Raw genomic sequence first — 18,361 nt, forward strand, 5'->3', positions numbered from 1 at the left:
AAACACAGCCAGTCCCTGGAGCTGACCCGTGCTTATATGGGGGAAGCATTTGTGTTTAAAAAAAATGGATCGTTCTAAATACCACATTGCTGGTATGGTCAGACAGACTGCTGTTGTACATAAATAATTTATGGGGTGTCTTATGGTGCAATGAACCTATTTTAGACACATCCATTGCACTGTTGCGAACCTTTGAAGCGCTTGATGGAGTTTGATGGAGGTTTGGCAGTGAGGTGTGCTCTTTTTGAATGACACACAAAACTCAGCGTTTTCCTTGAAGGAGATCGCCGAGTCTCATTAAGACACATTTCATTGACATGAGTGACAAAAAAAAAAAAAAAAAATGAACAATCTCCCAGCTTTACTGTGCGGCCACTTGCTCCAAGGTACAATGTTTTTTCGATATGCCACTCACTTTTGACAGACTGGAATGTTACTTTGTTCGCTCGTTTACAAGTGAAATCCCTTGTTGATTTTTTTTTTTTGGTGCTGTATTGAAGTCTTTCTTTCCCCCTGTTCATGGAGGCTGTCAGACGTATTTCCGGAGTTCATTAACATGTGCCCTGTACTCTTTTGTTTTCTCCCGGAGCACGAGATTGTGATTGATGTCCTATTAGCGAAGCAAAGTCGTCTGGACTCTACGTCAGTTGTTTATGAAATGCCCGCCGAATGGAGTCGATGCAGCGGAAGCAGATCCATTCAGAAAATGAATAATTAACTAAATAAATAGCCTTGGGCGGCCTGGAGAGATCAATAGACGGGGTCGTTCATTTGCATAAATGTTTAAATGATTCCATGATACATGGGTCTGGAAGAACTTTCCGGATTGCCGAATGTTTTCAGCCCAGTGTTTTGCCTCAGACCTTTTCCCCCATATGGGTTGTTTACCTTTGCGCAAGGGTATAATAGCAGTTTCACTTCTGGGATTTGAACCTGCAGCTTCTGCAGTTACAGGCACTGTCCCATAAGCGTGAAACTGTGCTGTGCCTCCCTGTTCCAGGTGCGGCAGAGAAGAGCTCCAAGCACGGGGCGGAAGACCGCACCCAGAACATCATCATGGCCATGAAGGACCGCATGAAGATCCGTGAGCGGAACAAGCCCGAGATCTTTGACATGATCCGCGACGTCTTCGTCGTGAGCAAGGTCATCCACGCCCAGCAGATGAAGACCATCAAACAGAGTGTCCTGGACGGCACCTCCAAGTGGTCGGCCAAGATCACCATCACAGGTAAAACTTCTAAGCGACAATCATGTCACAGGTAGTCTTCTTCCTGTTCAACCATGTTCACATGGCAGCCAATCTTCCAAGTGGTCAGGCAAGATCACCATCACAGGTAAAACTTCTTAGCTGGCAGACCATGACCACGATCACGTCAAAGTAATTTTCTTCCTGTTCAGCCATGCTCACATGACAGCCAATCTTCCAAGTGCTTGGCCATGATCACATCACAGGTAGATTTCCCATTTTTTGACCACTATAATCATCAGTTGTCATGACAGGTAAACGTTCAGTGTTTGATCATGGTCTTATCACAGGTAAACTTCCTTCTGTTCAACCTCTATTACCATCACTGGAAAACTCTCTAGTTTTTCACCATAATCACATTGCAGGTAAAATTACAAGCTTTTCGACCAAATTCATCAGTGCTGGTAAACCTGTTTATTCTGTGTTTGTTGTTCTCATGCTTTGGCAACATATATCTATGTATGTCGTGCCAATAAAGCTCATTTGAATTTGAATTTGAGAGAAAGGAAAAGAGAGAGATATTGCTTACCAAGTGTTACCATTTCAGTCACAGAAGGCCTGAGTGATACTTGTTTTTATTTTTGTGGATTTTGGCAAAAACAGCCTTTAGTGAACCTCAAGCATCCAAGGTTACCTAAGGACTTGCAGTGATTGGCTATTTTTCAGAGGAAGTCATTATTTCCAAAGCATGATAATAGGAACTGCTTAATTATTAGATGGATTAAAGATTTATTCATGTTGTATTATTCTCAAGGAAGCAATGCAATGTCATCGTTTCAAATATTTTCATTTCTTCAAAGTGGATTTAAGTAACTATTGGGATTACGGAAAGCTCTAGAAATAAAACATGTGGACAAGTTTGTTTGTGCATCTGCATTCAACTAAATTCTTTTCTTCAGTTTTCAAAGAGTTTTGTCTTTGTCATTGTTTTCGGTTGTTTCTGAAGAAAATTGGAAATTATTTTGCTCAACTTATTCTGCAACATAGATCCGTACTGCATCTCTCTTTTGATTGGTCCAATGATGTCACAGTGGACACAACTGGTCATTGGGTGATGTGAAATGGTGAAATTCTGAGACCAGCCTGGGTGTAACAGGAGTCCTGTATGTTCCTACTCCTCGGTCCACAGTTTTGCGTTTAGTTCTGTCCTGTTCTACCCACCTGAGAGTTTGTGTTTCCCTTGTCTGTGCAGTGCTTTGTGCCCAGGGGCTTCAGGCCAAAGACAAGACGGGCTCCAGCGATCCCTATGTGACAGTCCAGGTGGGCAAGACCAAGAAGAGGACCAAGACCATCTATGGCAACCTCAACCCGGTCTGGGAGGAGAAGTTCCACTTGTGAGTTTTTCTCTGAACTTCCTGCTGTGTACCAAATGCTGGTTAATCAGACCGTTATCAGCATGGTCACTGTGTACACATACATGTATAGAGCCCTGTTCCCTGCATTCTTGTGTTTTACCATAATAAGAGTATACCAGTTAAATATTTATTCAGCTTGAATACAAGTTTTAGTCCTTTCTTCACAAAGTTTGGTGAGTCAGTTTTGGTGATTGTTAACCTCAATTTGAATTGTGTGTGTGTGTGTGTGCGTGTGTAAGTGTGTTAAACTAACACTTTTTTAAAGCCACTGTTAAGGAGAAATCTAGGCCAATCTAATCTGCTGCAAGTCCGTTTTTTCTTTAATTCAGCAGACTGTTAATAGTGTGCAGGGCTGTCTGGATTCTGTAACCCAAGGCCTTGGTGCACGCTGACTGAACTGAACCAAATTTCTAAATGTCACCTGCTGTCAGCACAGAGGTTCTCAGAACCCCTTCAGAAGGGCTGTTCAGAGAGGCAGCCAAATGGCTCAAAATAACGGCTTTGTTGTGCTTGTCATCTCCTTAAACGACATTACATTAGAGTTCATTAAGCTGCATCCTGAACAAGGAAACTGTCCTGACAAAATAATTACCTCAATGGAACAAACTCCCATTACAGCATTACAGTTAATTAAGAGACTGTAAAATCAATTTACTTTCCCTACTGGCCTCTCACAGTACGATAAACATCCTCTTGTGTAATGTAGACTCTAGTTGAGTGCTATTTCTGTGCATTTTAGAAATCTTTTCATTTAGTTTTTTATAATGGGATTTGCCTGCAATTTTATTAGAAGATGGTGACCAAAGGTTTTATGTTTAAAGTAAATGACATTCTGTGCAATTCAGGCACCTAGAAATGGCAAAGGAGGGAAACGTCTAATGCTTTCTTTTGCAAATAAAACAAATTTTTGTCATTTTGTCATTAATTTAAAGCAAACATAAACTACTCTTTTTTTATTCTGGTTGAAATGATGTTTCTAGAAACTGAAGGGGTTTACCCAAAGCCGTGAACATTATCATCCTTACCTGATTCCATCAAATTAACTTCAGACTTTTGAGATGTAATAAGTAAGTACAGTAGAGGCATATTTGGAAGTTGGTTAAATTCTGTAAAGTATATGAGGAAGTGAACACAGGGTTGCTAGTCCCTGGAACGGCTTGCCAGGTCATGTGGTAGAGGCAGTGACTCTCCAGATGTTCAACTCCAGACTTTATACAGAGCTGGGTGCTCTTTAGACCAGGGATACTCAAATCTGGCACTCAAGGTCATTAGTACTGCTGGTTTTGTCTACTGCCTGGTAGTCCATGGTCCAGTAATGTCACTGATTGGCCAGAGATTACACTCACCTGGTGCGACAGGTTTAAGTCAGTGCCCGATTAGAGGGGAGGAATGAAAGCCGTCAGTACTACTGGCCTAGAGGGCCATATCTGAGTACCCCTGGTATAGACTGTAGGTGTATTATAAGCTTAGATGGCCTGAATGGCCTCATCATTATGTATTGTTATGTACCTCTTTTTATGACAAGACAGGATTTTGTCCCACAGTGATTTGAGAGTAGCAGGTGTCCGTGACACAGTGATGACTGTAGGTGTGCTATGTAGTGCTCTGATGCGATTTAGCTCGGCATCTGCGATGCTTAGCCCTCGCCCACTAAAGGTCGCCGCAGGCGATGACACAATCCGGGAGCAGCGCTAAAGGTGCGCGTTTGGGCAGAGTGCATCATCGAGGTCCGCACGCGGCGGGAGAGGAGTCGGACACCCTGGGTCAGTACTCATACGGGCCCCACGCCTACGGGTGAGTACACCTGGTCACCTGGGTCAGTACTCATACATGGGCCATTACTCACACCTGGGTCAGTACTCATACATGGGCCATTACTCACACCTGGGTCAGTACTCACACATGGGCCATTACTCACACCTGGGTCAGTACTCACACATTGGTCATTGCTCATACCTGGGTCAGTACTCAAACCTGGGTCAGTACTCATTCATTAGTTATTGCTCATACCTGGGTCAGTACTCAAACCTGGGTCAGTACTGAAGCCTGAGGAAGAGAGAGGGAGGGAGAGAAGAAGAGGGAGAGCAAGGAAGAGGAAAGGTGAGGGTAGGAGAAAGAGCGTAGAAGGGACTGGGAGAGAGAGTGGTTGAGAGAGTGAGGAAAAAAGAGTTTTGGAAGGACTGAGGGAGAGGAAGTGAAAAAGAGAATGTAAGCGGTCAGAGAGACAGAGAAATGGACACAGCAGATCAACTCCACGGTAATCCTTTTATGCCCTTGTTTACAAATGATGTAATCCAAAGAGAGTCCCACTGCTGCTTGCATTATCAGAGGCATATCAACGGAAACCACATTGACTACTCTAGGATACAGAGTCTCAACCCCGCCATCCAATTCAGTCCAAATCCCACTTTAAGGTCAGTGCAACGTGGCAAGTCTCACAGAAAACAGTCTTGGCACTGCAGCAGTTCCTCTGGAATCTGAACCCATGACCTTATGGTGCAGTGATCCACAATGCAAGAAATGAGGCAGAATTCGCCTCACAAAATAGTTGCGCCTCACTGGCCGTTCTCCGCGGGCGGGGTGTGTGCCAGGGGCCGGGAGCGCTCCGCTGGGGTGGGTGATTTCGATTGGGCACAGACTGTGCCGGGGATGTGCATAGAGGTCCTTGAGGATTAGCCCACGGGCTGGCCTTTTTTGGACCCCCCCCCCCCCTTCCTTTTGATAAAAGGCGGAGTTCATTTTCCGTATCCTCTCCTTTGTGTGCCTGTCAGTCCCATCAGAGGAAAGTCTGTGTCCCCACTGCTGTTTTAAGTGGGGGAGGTGGGGTGTGGGGGGGGAGGCTTTGTTCGACATCATGGTCCAGGACACCGGGTTCTGTGAAAGCGTTTCTGTGTGGTACACTGACCAGAGTGCATCACTTGAGGAAGGGAAAATACTGCCTGTCCGCCCGACTCAGACACGAAGTGCACGTCTTTTGTTTGCAAATGAGTCCCTGATGGCCTTTGAAAATTCCAGACTTTATCTGGACACACGTCGAAAATGTTTCTGTTATGCAGTGTGCATTGTGTTAGCCCTCTGTTCATTTGACTACCCCTGCAATTAATTAGTAATTAAGCATAATTCAATGTATTTAGGCTTTGGAATTGCCCTCAAAATCTACAAGCAAGAGAGTCTGTTTTCAAAAAGATTCATATGTACAGTATATTTAGCACTCAGCTATGGAGGGTCCAAGGTCATGGAGTATCATGTGGCAGATGCAACTGACACTTTCAGCATAACACCACCTGAGCCTTGTCTGACACCGCTCATGATCCCAGCTTTGTTGCTCCATCGCTTTCTCTTATCACTTGCTTTCTCTTCTTCTCTGTGTCTCTCTCCTTCTCTCTCTTTCTCTCTCTCTCGCTCCCTCTCCTTATCCATTTCATTGCACTACATTACATTACAGCATTTATCAGATGCTCTAATCCAGAGTGACTTCCATTTTTGCATTCAATCTATTTTTACAGCTGGATATGTTTACTGAAGCAATTCAGCTTTAGTACTTTGCTCAAGGATATACCTGCTATGCCCCAGCTGGGAATCAATCCCGCAACCTTTAAGTTACAGGCCCAGCTCCCAAACCATTGTGCTGCGCGTCTTCCCTCTCTGTTTCTCCCTTGTCTCTCTTTCTCTCTCTACATTCTCCCTCCCTCCCTCTCTCCCCACCTCTCCCCATGTCTCTTCCACTCAAATTCATATTCTGACTGCTTAATTGGCATGACCAGAGAAATCTATTATGGCCAAAGCACGGATGCATTTATTTAGATTAATTTCCCCCTATCGCCCTCTCTGTGTCACATCCCCGCAGCTCCACCTGCCCGTACCTCCGTCTGCCTGTCAGGCTGCAGGCCACTGGCGATCTGTACCTTACTGTCTCATAATAGCTCCTCTCTCGGCGGGGGCATGGGGGTGGGTGGTGGGGGCGTAGCAGTCCTGTCCCTGAACGCTCCATTAGCTCTGTTTGACTGCCTGTCATCCCCATCCATCGCGCCCAGTTGCTGCCGGAGCCGGGGCCCAAGGCCTGCAGCCTTCTCCAGAAGAAAACGCCGGCGTTCCCTGCCACCCCCCCCCCTTTATTCTTGTCACTCTCTATCTCTCTAAACTGTACTTTCTCTCTCGCGATCGCACCCGTGCGGTATGGCCGTCCATTTTTGGTGCTAAAAAAATAACCTACAGAAACGTGAACAAAGTCTGTGAAAAGCAGTCTGTGGTCACATCCGTAGGCTAGGTTCCTTTCTCATTGTGGTTGTGTTGTTCTGAAGTCTGAACACACCCTAATTATCCTACGCAGTTCCATGTTTCAGTCCTGTGCTGTCCACCAAGATCCACTAAAGAATTTTCATTTTTTCTGCTCCAACTAGCAAATCTTCACTCCTGACAGAAGTCCTCAATCTTATTCGAAAAGGGCCGGTGTGGGTGCAGGTTTTTGATTTAGCCCAGCTCAAAGACACCTGATCCTACTTATTGAGGTCTTGATTGAAGCCCATGATCAGTTAAATAGTTGAATTACGTGTCTTAGTGGAACGGCACAGTGGTGCAGTGGATAGCATTGTCCTTGGTTCTAATCCCGGCCAGGGCCTTTCTGTGTGGAGTTTGCATGTTCTCCCCGCAGGGGTTCCCTCTGGGTACTCCTGTTTCCTCCCACAGTCCAAAGACATGCAGGCTAAGTTGACTGGAGAGTCTAAATTGCCCCTAGATATGAGTGTGTGAGTGAATGGTGCATGTGCTCTGTGCTGCACTGATGAACTGTCCAGGGTGTATTTCTGCCTCCTGCCCAATGCATGCTGGGATAGGCTCCAGCGCCTCCCGTGACCCTGACCAGGAATGAGCGGGCGTAGATAATGGACCATTTCGTTCACGGCGAGTTTGTGTTTAAAACCGCCGGTCTCTTCACCTTCCCCATACGTGCCTTTTGAAGATGTCCTCTTCTGCATCCGCGGTGCCTGTGGATTTATGGTCGCAGAGCGCCCGAAGCCGTTTATCTGCTCACCTCTGAGAGCGAGTTAAAGGACCACTTACGGCCGGCCTCTCCCTGCCTCTCCGTGCGGGATATGATGGGCTTGATTTAGGTAACTGGTGTAATGGCTCCCGCCTTTGATCGACTGCCGGTGGAGAGCGATGATATCAGTTCTGTGACCCCTCTTGTGCTCTCCCTCCCTCCCTCTCTTTCCCCCGCTCCCTCTCCCTCACTGTCTCTCCGGCTCCTTATCGTCCTCTCTCCTGCACCCGCTCTCCCTCCCTCTCTCTCCCATGCGCTCTTTCTCTCTGTTTCTCTATACCCAACTTCCTGTATTCCTCTCCCTCTCTCTCTCTGTTTCTCCCTCCCCCACTCCCTATATTCCCCTCACTCTCACTCATTCACCCTCCCTCTCTCTCTCACTCCCTGTCTTCCCCTCTCTCTCACTCATTCTCCCTCCCTCTCTCTCCTTTGCTTCCTCACTCTGTATCTCTTTCTCCTGCTCCTTATTTTTCTCTCCCCTGCTCCTTCTCTCCCTCCGTCCCTCCCTCGGCCTTGCTCTCTCTCTCGGTTTCTCTGTCCCCCACTCCAGGTTCCCCTCTCTCACTCATTCTCCCTCTCTCTCTCTCACCCCCTGTTTTCCCCTCTCTCCCTTCTTCTCCCTCTCCCTTTCACTCTGTGTCACACTCTGTTCCAGAACAGGCCAGTAGGAGGGTTCCTTCCTTAATTGTGGTCCAGTCTTGATCGGAAATCGACCTCTCCATGACACATACAAATTATTGTAATAATGTGTGATAATGTTGCTGGCATGGAAATGAGCAGGGTGGGACAGATGGTTTATTGCCCTAAAGTGACCCAGATGAAATGTGGTTATCTCAAGTCCGTGGGCTGAAATGCACAGATCCTGTTATTATTTTATTATTTATATACCATTGGACTTGCCCTGCGTAAGTTAATTTGCAAATTACAAATTGTAAGAAATATGCTGTACAATTTTTTAAAATGTACTACATGCGTTAGATTTTTTGTTCCTTTTGCTCTTTTGATATGCAGTATATCTATTACATGCATGTATTCCGTGACTATATGCATGTATTCCGTATTGCGTGATGTCACTTCCTGTATTTGCTACCCTTTGAAGTTCTGTTTTGTTCCTGGATCAGCATTTGGGTTTTGTTCCTGGATCAGTATAGGCGTGTTGCTGTTCCTGGATCAGCATTTCGGTATTCCTCTTCCTGTATCAGTGTTTGGGTGTTGTTCCTGGATCAGCATTTCGGTATTCCTCTTCCTGTATCAGTGTTTGGGTGTTGTTCCTGGATCAGCATTTCGGTATTCCTCTTCCTGTATCAGTGTTTGGGTGTTGTTCCTGGATCAGTATGTGGATGCTGCTGTCTTTGTGTCAGCATGGTATTCGTGTTTGTTCCACAGAGAAGAGGACGGACAAGTCGGCGGTGTCCGGGGCCATCCGTCTCCAGATCAGCGTGGAGATCAAGGGGGAGGAGAAGGTGGCCCCGTACCACGTCCAGTACACCTGCCTGCACGAGGTAAAGATCTGCACTCTGACCTGCACCTGCCCTTCGTCTGGCAAACAGGATGCTGCGGTGGAAGGTTAACTGTAGACTGTGGACCAGTCGTGGCATTTCTTAGTTTGGCCCCATGTACAAAAAAATAAATCCTCAGTTTGGCTCCAGGGACTCAAAAGAAAATCCTCAGTTTGACCCCATGAACACAAAACAAAAGTTTAGCACATGGTCTCTTCTCCCACTCTAGGGTGCTTCATGAAAGGCACTAACAACACAAACTAGAAATGGTTTTTAGGTCAGAGTTCTGTTTCTCTTAGAAGATTATCAAGTAGAGGCAGAGCTCCAAGCGGGGTAGAGGTGTCCAAATACCACCTGTACAGTACATTGTGATAGGTCAAATGGCCTGTTCCCTCTATTCTGCATTCATAGATGTTCATATTTGGGTCACAGGTTTGTTTTTGGGATGTGTGGGCCTAGTCGTGATTGAATTTTCCCGCCCTCGTATCCTAGAACCTGTTCCACCACAACACCGACATCATGGCGCAGGGCGTGGTCAAGATCCCCGACGCCCGGGGCGACGACGCGTGGAAGGTCTACTTCGACGAGGTGGCGCAGGAAGTAGTGGACGAGTTCGCCATGCGCTACGGCATCGAGTCCATCTACCAGGCCATGACGTGAGTCTGGACGTGTTGAAACCGCCGCCCCACCCCACCGTCTCTCTACCTCGGTTTGTTTGGTACTCTCTAGTTTTGGGTATGACAAACCTCTTATCTATGTTTGTGTCAGAAACCCCTCCCCCCACCCCCACCCCTATTCCCTTGCTTTACTGCAGCACCACCTAGCCTGGCCCTGCCAATCTCCCCTTATTTATTCCAGTACCTGTGTAAACACGTCCATGATTGCTTTCTCGCCGCGGACATGAAATCGCGAGCCGCCTGTTCCCGGGTCGCCTGTTTTTTTTGGCTGGGGCTCCGAGCGCGGTGATTGTTTTCGCACCCGACGTTCGGCAGATGGGTTTCCATTGATTTGACACGGCGGGTCACTCGCTGTGATTGCCCCGCGTCCTCCCGATGAACATCACACCGCCGCTCTTTTTCTGGAAGCAGAAACTGCTGAGAGAAGGGAAACCTGTCCTGGGCAACGGTCCCTAGCTGGAATGTTTCATTCACAAATCCAAAGAATGTAAATGTAAAAGATACTTTTATTCGCTGTGCTCACTGACACAAGTTGCCTAACAAATGAGAGATCTGTTCAGCATATGCTGAGATTTATTTGGTGTCTACCAAATGTATTTCATCACTTATTTGCAATAAACAATTTGGTCATTTTAGCTCTTGTCCTTTAGAAAGCGTTACACTGTCTGAAACACTAGTCTTAACTGCAAATGCAAATGCATTCATTCATTAATTCCTTCACAAATGAGTGACTGAGTGATTGGGTTAATTAAAGAAAGTATGAATTAAATTATTGAGATGAGAAAATGGTGAATGACAAATAAAAAATGGAAAGAATAAATCACAGAATGAATGGTTGAGTGAGTAAATGAACCATCAAGTTAAACCACAAATGAATGGGAAGTAATGGAACTCCTTGCTCATCGCTGCCCCCTGCTGGTTTCCACAGACACTTCGCCTGCCTCTCCTCCAAGTACATGTGTCCAGGAATTCCTGCAGTGATGAGCACCCTGCTGGCCAACATAAACGCCTTCTACGCCCACACCACCGCCTCCACCAACGTGTCAGCCAGCGATCGCTTCTCCGCCTCCAACTTTGGGGTAGGGCCATCCTCAGAAGGGGTTTACACCTGCTAACCATCCCACCACACTGTGTGAACTATGAGATAGGCATCGCTTTTGCCCTCATTTAGATAGATATTATATAGGTATGTAGATATTGGAAGATATGGAAGATATAGGATGTGTAAAAAATCCACCTGAGACCCTGCTGAAAACGTTAAAGTATTTAAATTTGTTTGACATGACACAAGTGTCCTGGATGACAAAAAAATGTTGCCGTGAAAATATTTTCTAAAATTTAATTGATTTTATTTTTATTGAATGTCCCTTGTTGTGTAGGTTTCGGTATAGTAGAACATACGGGTAGGATTCTTGAAATTATGAGTCATGTCCCATACAGGGGACAAAAATTAGGAGGATATAACATGAATCCTGTTGTGTATACTTTCTTTTTTTTAAATATCGATTGTGAATCTAATCATGACACATCTGATAACTTCTGTCTTCAACATGAATCAACATGATTAGGGCACATTACCCATGTAATGTTATAAATCAGTGCAGCTGTCTGTTGACTGCTCTGGACTTGTGTTTTATGTTTTATGTCAAGGTGTGAATGAACATCTCCAGGATATTCCCCCCGAGAGCCACTGTCAGCTTTGGGAAATTAGCTTTGGGGAAAAAGATGGCGCATGAAGATGCGTGTGAGGTTCCCAAAACATTTGGAGTGAAAATCATTCCCCGTTGCCCACGTTTTGAAGGTCGCTTGAAGGCGGGTTGGGTGGAGTGGCATCGCTCTGCGGGAGAAGCGTGTTAGCATGGGCGTGTGCGTTGCCGTTAGTTACTGCGCTTCATCTCAGCGTGTTAGCCGCCGCCGCCCCTCCTCTTTAACGTCTTCGGCTCAGCGAGCGGAGCTCAAGCTAACGGTACGCGGCGGAAGATTAATGGCATTCCGGAACATTACCAGCAGCCGGGGCGTTCCGTCATTAGCCTCGCCGCTGCCCGGAGCTGTCCGGCTACATCAGATTTTTCTCTTTCCTTCCTTTTTCTAACCCTCTCTGCTCCAGGGGGTCTCAAACTCCAGCCCTGGAGACCTGCAGTGTCTGCAGCGTTGTTGTGGTACCCTTTCAATCAGCAGCTAGTTCAGGCTCTAGGCCTCGGAAATGAAGCACTTCAGTGCTGAGACACCAAATACCAGCGGACGCCAAGGTCCTGAATTACTGCAGCTTGGGATCCCTCCCTTAGTCCGTGTTTTGTGGTGAATACCGATGGCAACCCCGCGACCCTGATCAGGATTAAGCGGGCGTAGATAACGGATGCAGAGACACCAGGCGCGGGCTGCAGGTGCTCCAGCCTGCTCTCCCAGTGTGTCCCACGCACAGCTCCGATCGACCGCCGTCTGCATTTCTATCCCTATTTTTAATGCTGTGGCGGGATTGATCTGCTGGTCCCCGCCCCCCGCCCCCCACCCCCGGCAGAAAGCAGGTGCTCCCACGTTAAGGATGACCTTGGGGCCGCTCTCCCACGGCCAGCCTTCCCAGCGCTCTCCGGGATCCCATCGGCACGGGGCACCACGTGCGCATCCATAACGTTTCAAGAGGCTTTCCGAGAGACTGCTGCCAAGTGTGCGAGGGGATTGTGGGAATGTGAATGGGTCCCCTCTGATTTCTCAATAATTTCATGTTTCCTAGGTTAATGTGTTTGATAAACAGTGGTTTCGTTCTCTCTCTTTCCACCTCTCTCTCTCTCTCTTTCCCAAATTTTAATCACTGCTCTTAATTTTCTTGACAAGTGTTGCTAAAGCATTAAACTACCTAAATGATATTAACAACCCCCCAAGGAGGAATAAATCTCTCTCTCTCTTTCTTTCTGTCTCTCTGTCTGCCACGGCCACTCGCTCATTCTGTTAAATTCTAATTCTCCATCTCTCCATCTCTCTTTTTCTCCTCTTTTGTCTCCTTCAACAGAAAGACCGGTTCGTTAAGCTCCTGGATCAGCTGCACAATTCTCTCCGCATCGACCTCTCCACGTACCGGGTGAGTTGGGGGGTCGGGGGTGGGGGGGCGGGGAGGTGGGGGGGGTCAGCCAGTGTCGCAGAGGCGCGGTCGGGGGTTCGCTGGGTGACGCTAAAAGCACCTTTGATCCTGAAGCCTGCCGCCCAGGAGCTGCTGTAGACAACGTGGCGTTGGAGCTCAGCGTCACACAGAAACACTCTGCCCATGGTTCTCAGAGCCTCGCGTAGTTGGGTAATCGCGTTTACGTACACAGCGCTGTATTATTTATGAGCTGTTCTGCAATAATGTGCCCAGAGACCGTGTGTTTATAAACCCATCCGTATCACACGATTTTGTGCATCCTTCTACATAATCCCTGGAGGGTGCTTTCTAACGCTCATTAACTTTTCTAGGAACTCAGTATATCCCTGCTCATTTTTTAAATACTTATTTTGAGGTAGAACTCAAGAGCTCTAATGCTTGTCTGTCAGCTAACTCTGAAGCAGCATTTGATTGTGGAATGTTTTCAGCCGCTATGTTTTAAAGGATTTTACGCGGTTGAAACATCTTGCCCGTGTATTTTGTACTTTATTTGTGTTTGTTTGCCCCCCTCCTTCTCTCTCCGAACAGAACAACTTCCCCGCCAGCAGCAAGGACCGCCTGCAGGACCTGAAGTCCACCGTGGACCTGCTGACCAGCATCACCTTCTTCAGGATGAAAGTAGGCGCATTCTGGTGCTCTCTCTGTGAAGGAGAAACACGGCAGCTTGTAAAGAGGAAGAAGAACAGTGGACTTGATCAACTTCAGGAAAAGAGAGAATACAGAAGTGTAGCCTGTGTCCACAGTGAAACAGACCTCTGTGTCAGTCTCTTTCTGTGAGAGGCTGGAGTCGTGTTTCCATTTAATGTGTGTGTGTGTACATGTGTGTGTGTGCACGTGCGTGTGTATGCATTGTGTGTGTGTATGCATTCTTTCTGTATGTGCGTGTATGCATTCTGTGTGTGTGTGTGTGTGTGTGTGTGTGTGTGTGTGTGTGCGCGTGTATGCAGTGTGTGCATTGTATGTGTGTGTGTGTGTGTGTGTGTGTGTGTGTGTGTGAGCTTGAGTGGATATATGTACACATTCATGTGTACGGGTGTGTTTCTGTCTGTTCTGTATGCTCAATGTCTCCCCCTTGTGACCAGGTCCAGGAACTGCAGAGCCCCCCCAGGGCCAGCCAGGTGGTGCGTGACTGTGTGAAGGCCTGTCTCAACTCCACCTACGAGTACATCTTCAACAACTGCCAGGAGCTGTACAGCCGCCAGTACCAGGCAGCAGACCCTGTGAGTGCCGTTCTATTCAAACAGCGCTGTACTCACACACTGGGACCCCAGGAGCACACCACTGGGGGTCCTTAGAGGAGGGCCCTGAGGACTGAGCAGGGCCCTTAATCTCATAAACTGTATTTGTTGTACTTGTGCTTTAAGCCTCGTTCAGTTCTGGAAATATTATTGCGTGCAGGAATTGTACTGTTAGATTATTACATAATGTCTAATTACTTCATACAGTCCTCATTACTGTCTCCATTATTTCATATTGATCATATTACTACTACTACTGCTACAGCTACTCTTATTGCAGCAGCTACTGCTGCTAGTACTCCCAATGCTAGTGCTGCTTTTGCTTTTGTATTATTTTTTTAACGTGTGCCAGTACGTCTACTGCTCGTGATTAATAGCAATTATGATAATAATTTACCTGCCCCTACCTGACAACTTGCATCCCATTAAACTGAAAGGAACAATAGTCCTAATAGCCAGATCTGGGTAAGATAAATTTCCGGTGTAATTTTAACATTTTTGCTTGTAAAATTTGAAATCACTTCTGCAGATCCCTGTGAATTTCCATTGACTTGCCAGAATGTTTTTTTCAGTACTTTTGAATGCCTTGATTTAATGCCTTGATCTAAGCAGTTTGTTTCTGTTTGCTGTGTTTCAGAACAAAGAGGAGCTGCCATTGGAGGAACAGGGCCCCACCCACAAGAACCTGGATTTCTGGCCCAAGCTAATCACTCTCATTGTGTCCATCATTGAGGAAGACAGGAACTCCTACACCCCGGTCCTCAACCAGTCAGTACACACTCTGCAGCAGTCACAGTCGGTACACATTCTTGCAGACTGTTAGGGTCAGTCAGTACACAATCTTACAGACAGTCACAGTCAGACAGTACACCCTCTTACAGACTGTCAGGGTCAGTCAGTACACACTCTTGCAGACTGTCAGGGTCAGTCAGTACACACACTTACAGACTGTCAGGGTCAGTCAGTACACATTCTTGCAGACTGTCAGGGTCAGTCAGTACACAATCTTACAGACAGTCACAGTCAGACAGTACACCCTCTTACAGACTGTCAGGGTCAGTCAGTACACACTCTTACAGACTGTCAGGGTCAGTCAGTACACACACTTACAGACTGTCAGGGTCAGTCAGTACACACTCTTACAGACTGTCAGGGTCAGTCAGTACACACACTTACAGACTGTCAGGGTCAGTCAGTACACACTCTTGCAGACTGTCAGGGTCAGTCAGTACACATTCTTGCAGACTGTCAGGGTCAGTCAGTACACAATCTTACAGACAGTCACAGTCAGACAGTACACCCTCTTACAGACTGTCAGGGTCAGTCAGTACACACTCTTACAGACTGTCAGGGTCAGTCAGTACACACACTTACAGACTGTCAGGGTCAGTCAGTACACACTCTTACAGACTGTCAGGGTCAGTCAGTACACACTCTTAGCACTACCAGCAGCCACTCTGCATACACTGCTTTGTCCTGGTTGCAGATACCATCCTCAACAAATCAGCACAGCTCTGTATTTCAGTCATCAGCCAATCAGAATAAACTCTCCCGATCAGGGTGTCAAGCAAACAGCACAGCCTCTAAACCCCTGTTTCAGCCAATCAGCACACGTCTGCTCTCTCTGTCTGTGCAGAGGGCTCGATTCTCAGGCCAGCGCAGGGATTTGTGCTGCCGTTCTCTCTGCGCTTGCCGTACAGTCAGTGCCCGTTTCGCCACGTGTTCCCTGTTCCGCCATCTTGAGCGCTCTTCCCTCACTCTGCCTCCCCAGGTTCCCCCAGGAGCTGAACGTAGGAAAGGTCTCTGCGGAGGTCATGTGGACGCTGTTCGCCCAGGACATGAAGTACGCCATGGAAGGTGAGACTAGATTTATGTCTCTTGAAGAGGATTATGTTGCTATGATTGATAATTATGTTTTTTCTACACAGTAATATGTCCTGTGTTAATTCAACTGCAACAGAGTACATTCGAGTCCTATAGGGACCATATGTACTCTGTAAGAGTGTATTTAACAGTGAACATTTTACTGTGTGGTGTTGATTTGAGCTTTTCAACAGGAAGCCATGCATTTATCTTCATTCACAGTTATTGAGTTCTCAGACAATCAGGAGATTAATCCCCACAACCCACCCGGTTGATGGACATGGGGCTGTTGGCATGTGGGGAAGTTGTTTCAGACGTCAACATTGTTCCACGTGCTCACATTCATGGGCAGCACCGTGGCACAGTGGTTTGCTGGATCCTCTTAGCGTGGAGTTTGCGTGTTCTCCCAGTGTTTACACAGGTTTCCTCTGGGTACCGCAGTGTCTTACCATGGTCCAAAGACATGCAGGCTCCAGGGCTCATTTGCAAAAGAGATGTCAAAATCTCGATGTGGCTACCCTGGTTAAATAACAGTTAAACACAAAAAACATGAAATGACCCTCACATGGACAAGGAAATATTCCACTGCTTACACATGCCTTTCTTCAGGTTTCCATGGTGTCTATTCAATAGGAATGTGATTGGTTTTGTTGTACACGCGTGATGATTGGTTTTGTGGGGCATGGAACATACATCATTCTGGTTGTAGCCCTGTTCCCATGTGCTTGTTTGCTTCACTCCCAGCTCTTCTCCTCTGTCTGTCCACCGCCTCTTCATCTCCACCTCCCCTGACCTCTGACCTTTCTTGCAGTTATGGATAGCATTGATCACTATCACTGGGAGAAGGGTAAGCCAGGCTGTAGAGGACCAGTCCTGTAGGTTTCCTCCACCTGTAGGTTGAGACCCTTCTTTCTGTGGAATCCTCTTAGATCTTGTTTGGTTGACAGTGTGAAGAAAAGGCTTTTAGATTAGTTAGAATGGTTCCCATTTAGGGTTTAGTATTTTGATATTAAACTTAGTTTAGTTCAAATTACCTCTATCCTTATGACAAGTTTAGTTGGAAGTAAACTGCAAAATGTTTTCTTTTAAAATGTGGCATAGGTCTGATAAAAGGGTGAGAAATTGTGCTCTCACTTTGGTTCTTAAGTTTTTCTGCTCCAGAACATCTTCATAAGCACAGCAGATGCATGACTTTAAAAACCTGATAAGAGTCTTAGATGTTGCTGGGATGTGCTGTGTCACCATAGATGCCATAAGGTACACTGGCATGACATCCCATAATACTTCAAGGTGATGATGGATGATGGCAGCCTATGACATTTTGTTCGCTTGGCAGAAGTGATTAACTGTAATTCCATCATTATTAAGGTGTTATTGCAGTGCTTATGAAAGCTTTATTTGGGCTCCTCCATGGAAAGCGTGGCTAAAGTATTTTTCTGAGAATACGCAGGGCTCTGGAAAGCTCTTGCCTCTTTTCACAGCGCAAGTAAGGATCAGGTTTATCAGGGAGGAGAAGCTGTTCATTGCAATCCTGTTTTAAAGTGGTTTTAATGTGCAGATTTGCCGTGTTATTGGTAAACATGGTCGTTAGATCACACCCATGCAGTTATTTTTTCTTCTGTAATGCGCCTCATGACCTGTCACGCTGCCATTCTCTCTCTCTCTCTCTCTCTCGCTCTCTCTCCTTCCCCATGTTCTGTTTGTTTTCACATTTGTCCTCCAGCCCCCTCCACATTCCGCATTCGAAGGCATGAATTTTACGCTGGTAAGAGAGTAGTGGTCTTCAATCCTCATGTTCTACACCCCTCCCCATCTCCAAATGCACACACCCCCCCCATTGCCCAGATCTTTCTCTCTCTTTGTGTCTTTGTGTGTTCTTATGTTCTGCTATTCACCCCTCCATCTTGCTGTGGAACTCATTTAAGGCATTACAGCCAGACTGAAAAAAGAAACACTGTTGTTGCATTGTCCGTGGGGTTGTTCTGTGTCAAAAATGAAAGTGAGGAAAAATACAGTAATTTGGATAAACACATAGTGGCTGGCATTCTTAAACCTGCCTTTCATGAGTTATTATGTGATGTCCAGTAACCACTGTACTGTAGGTCCAATTATACGCTGTAAATCCTCTGGGCATAATTCTGAGCGCTTAATTACGAAAGTAAAAAAACTCTAATTAAGCTGAAGTTCTAGTGAGATGAACATAAAACATTAAATGGTGATTTTAAATGGTAAACTGCTTAATTGTTTCAGAGAAAACCCCTAGTTAGGCAGGCACTCATGGCACAGACTGAAAAGAGCCTTTCGGAAGA

At 46.4% G+C, this 18,361-nt stretch overlaps 1 protein-coding gene across 1 annotated transcript in view; it reads left to right on the forward strand.

The window, feature by feature from the left end:
- LOC135239947 (protein unc-13 homolog B-like) overlaps nucleotides 1–18,361 on the forward strand; it is a 65,874-nt gene that overhangs the window by 22,542 nt on the left and 24,971 nt on the right. The window contains exons 8-19 of the mRNA XM_064308957.1: nucleotides 1,001–1,228; nucleotides 2,439–2,580; nucleotides 4,258–4,395; nucleotides 6,449–6,476; nucleotides 8,920–9,141; nucleotides 9,631–9,794; nucleotides 10,744–10,894; nucleotides 12,823–12,891; nucleotides 13,480–13,569; nucleotides 14,034–14,171; nucleotides 14,827–14,957; nucleotides 15,961–16,046. Coding sequence (XP_064165027.1) covers nucleotides 1,001–1,228; nucleotides 2,439–2,580; nucleotides 4,258–4,395; nucleotides 6,449–6,476; nucleotides 8,920–9,141; nucleotides 9,631–9,794; nucleotides 10,744–10,894; nucleotides 12,823–12,891; nucleotides 13,480–13,569; nucleotides 14,034–14,171; nucleotides 14,827–14,957; nucleotides 15,961–16,046 — 1,587 coding nt within the window. The remainder of the gene's footprint in view (nucleotides 1–1,000; nucleotides 1,229–2,438; nucleotides 2,581–4,257; nucleotides 4,396–6,448; nucleotides 6,477–8,919; nucleotides 9,142–9,630; nucleotides 9,795–10,743; nucleotides 10,895–12,822; nucleotides 12,892–13,479; nucleotides 13,570–14,033; nucleotides 14,172–14,826; nucleotides 14,958–15,960; nucleotides 16,047–18,361) is intronic.

This window comes from Anguilla rostrata, chromosome 14, assembly GCF_018555375.3.
Source record: "Anguilla rostrata isolate EN2019 chromosome 14, ASM1855537v3, whole genome shotgun sequence".
In the NCBI taxonomy this organism is placed as follows: domain Eukaryota; kingdom Metazoa; phylum Chordata; class Actinopteri; order Anguilliformes; family Anguillidae; genus Anguilla; species Anguilla rostrata.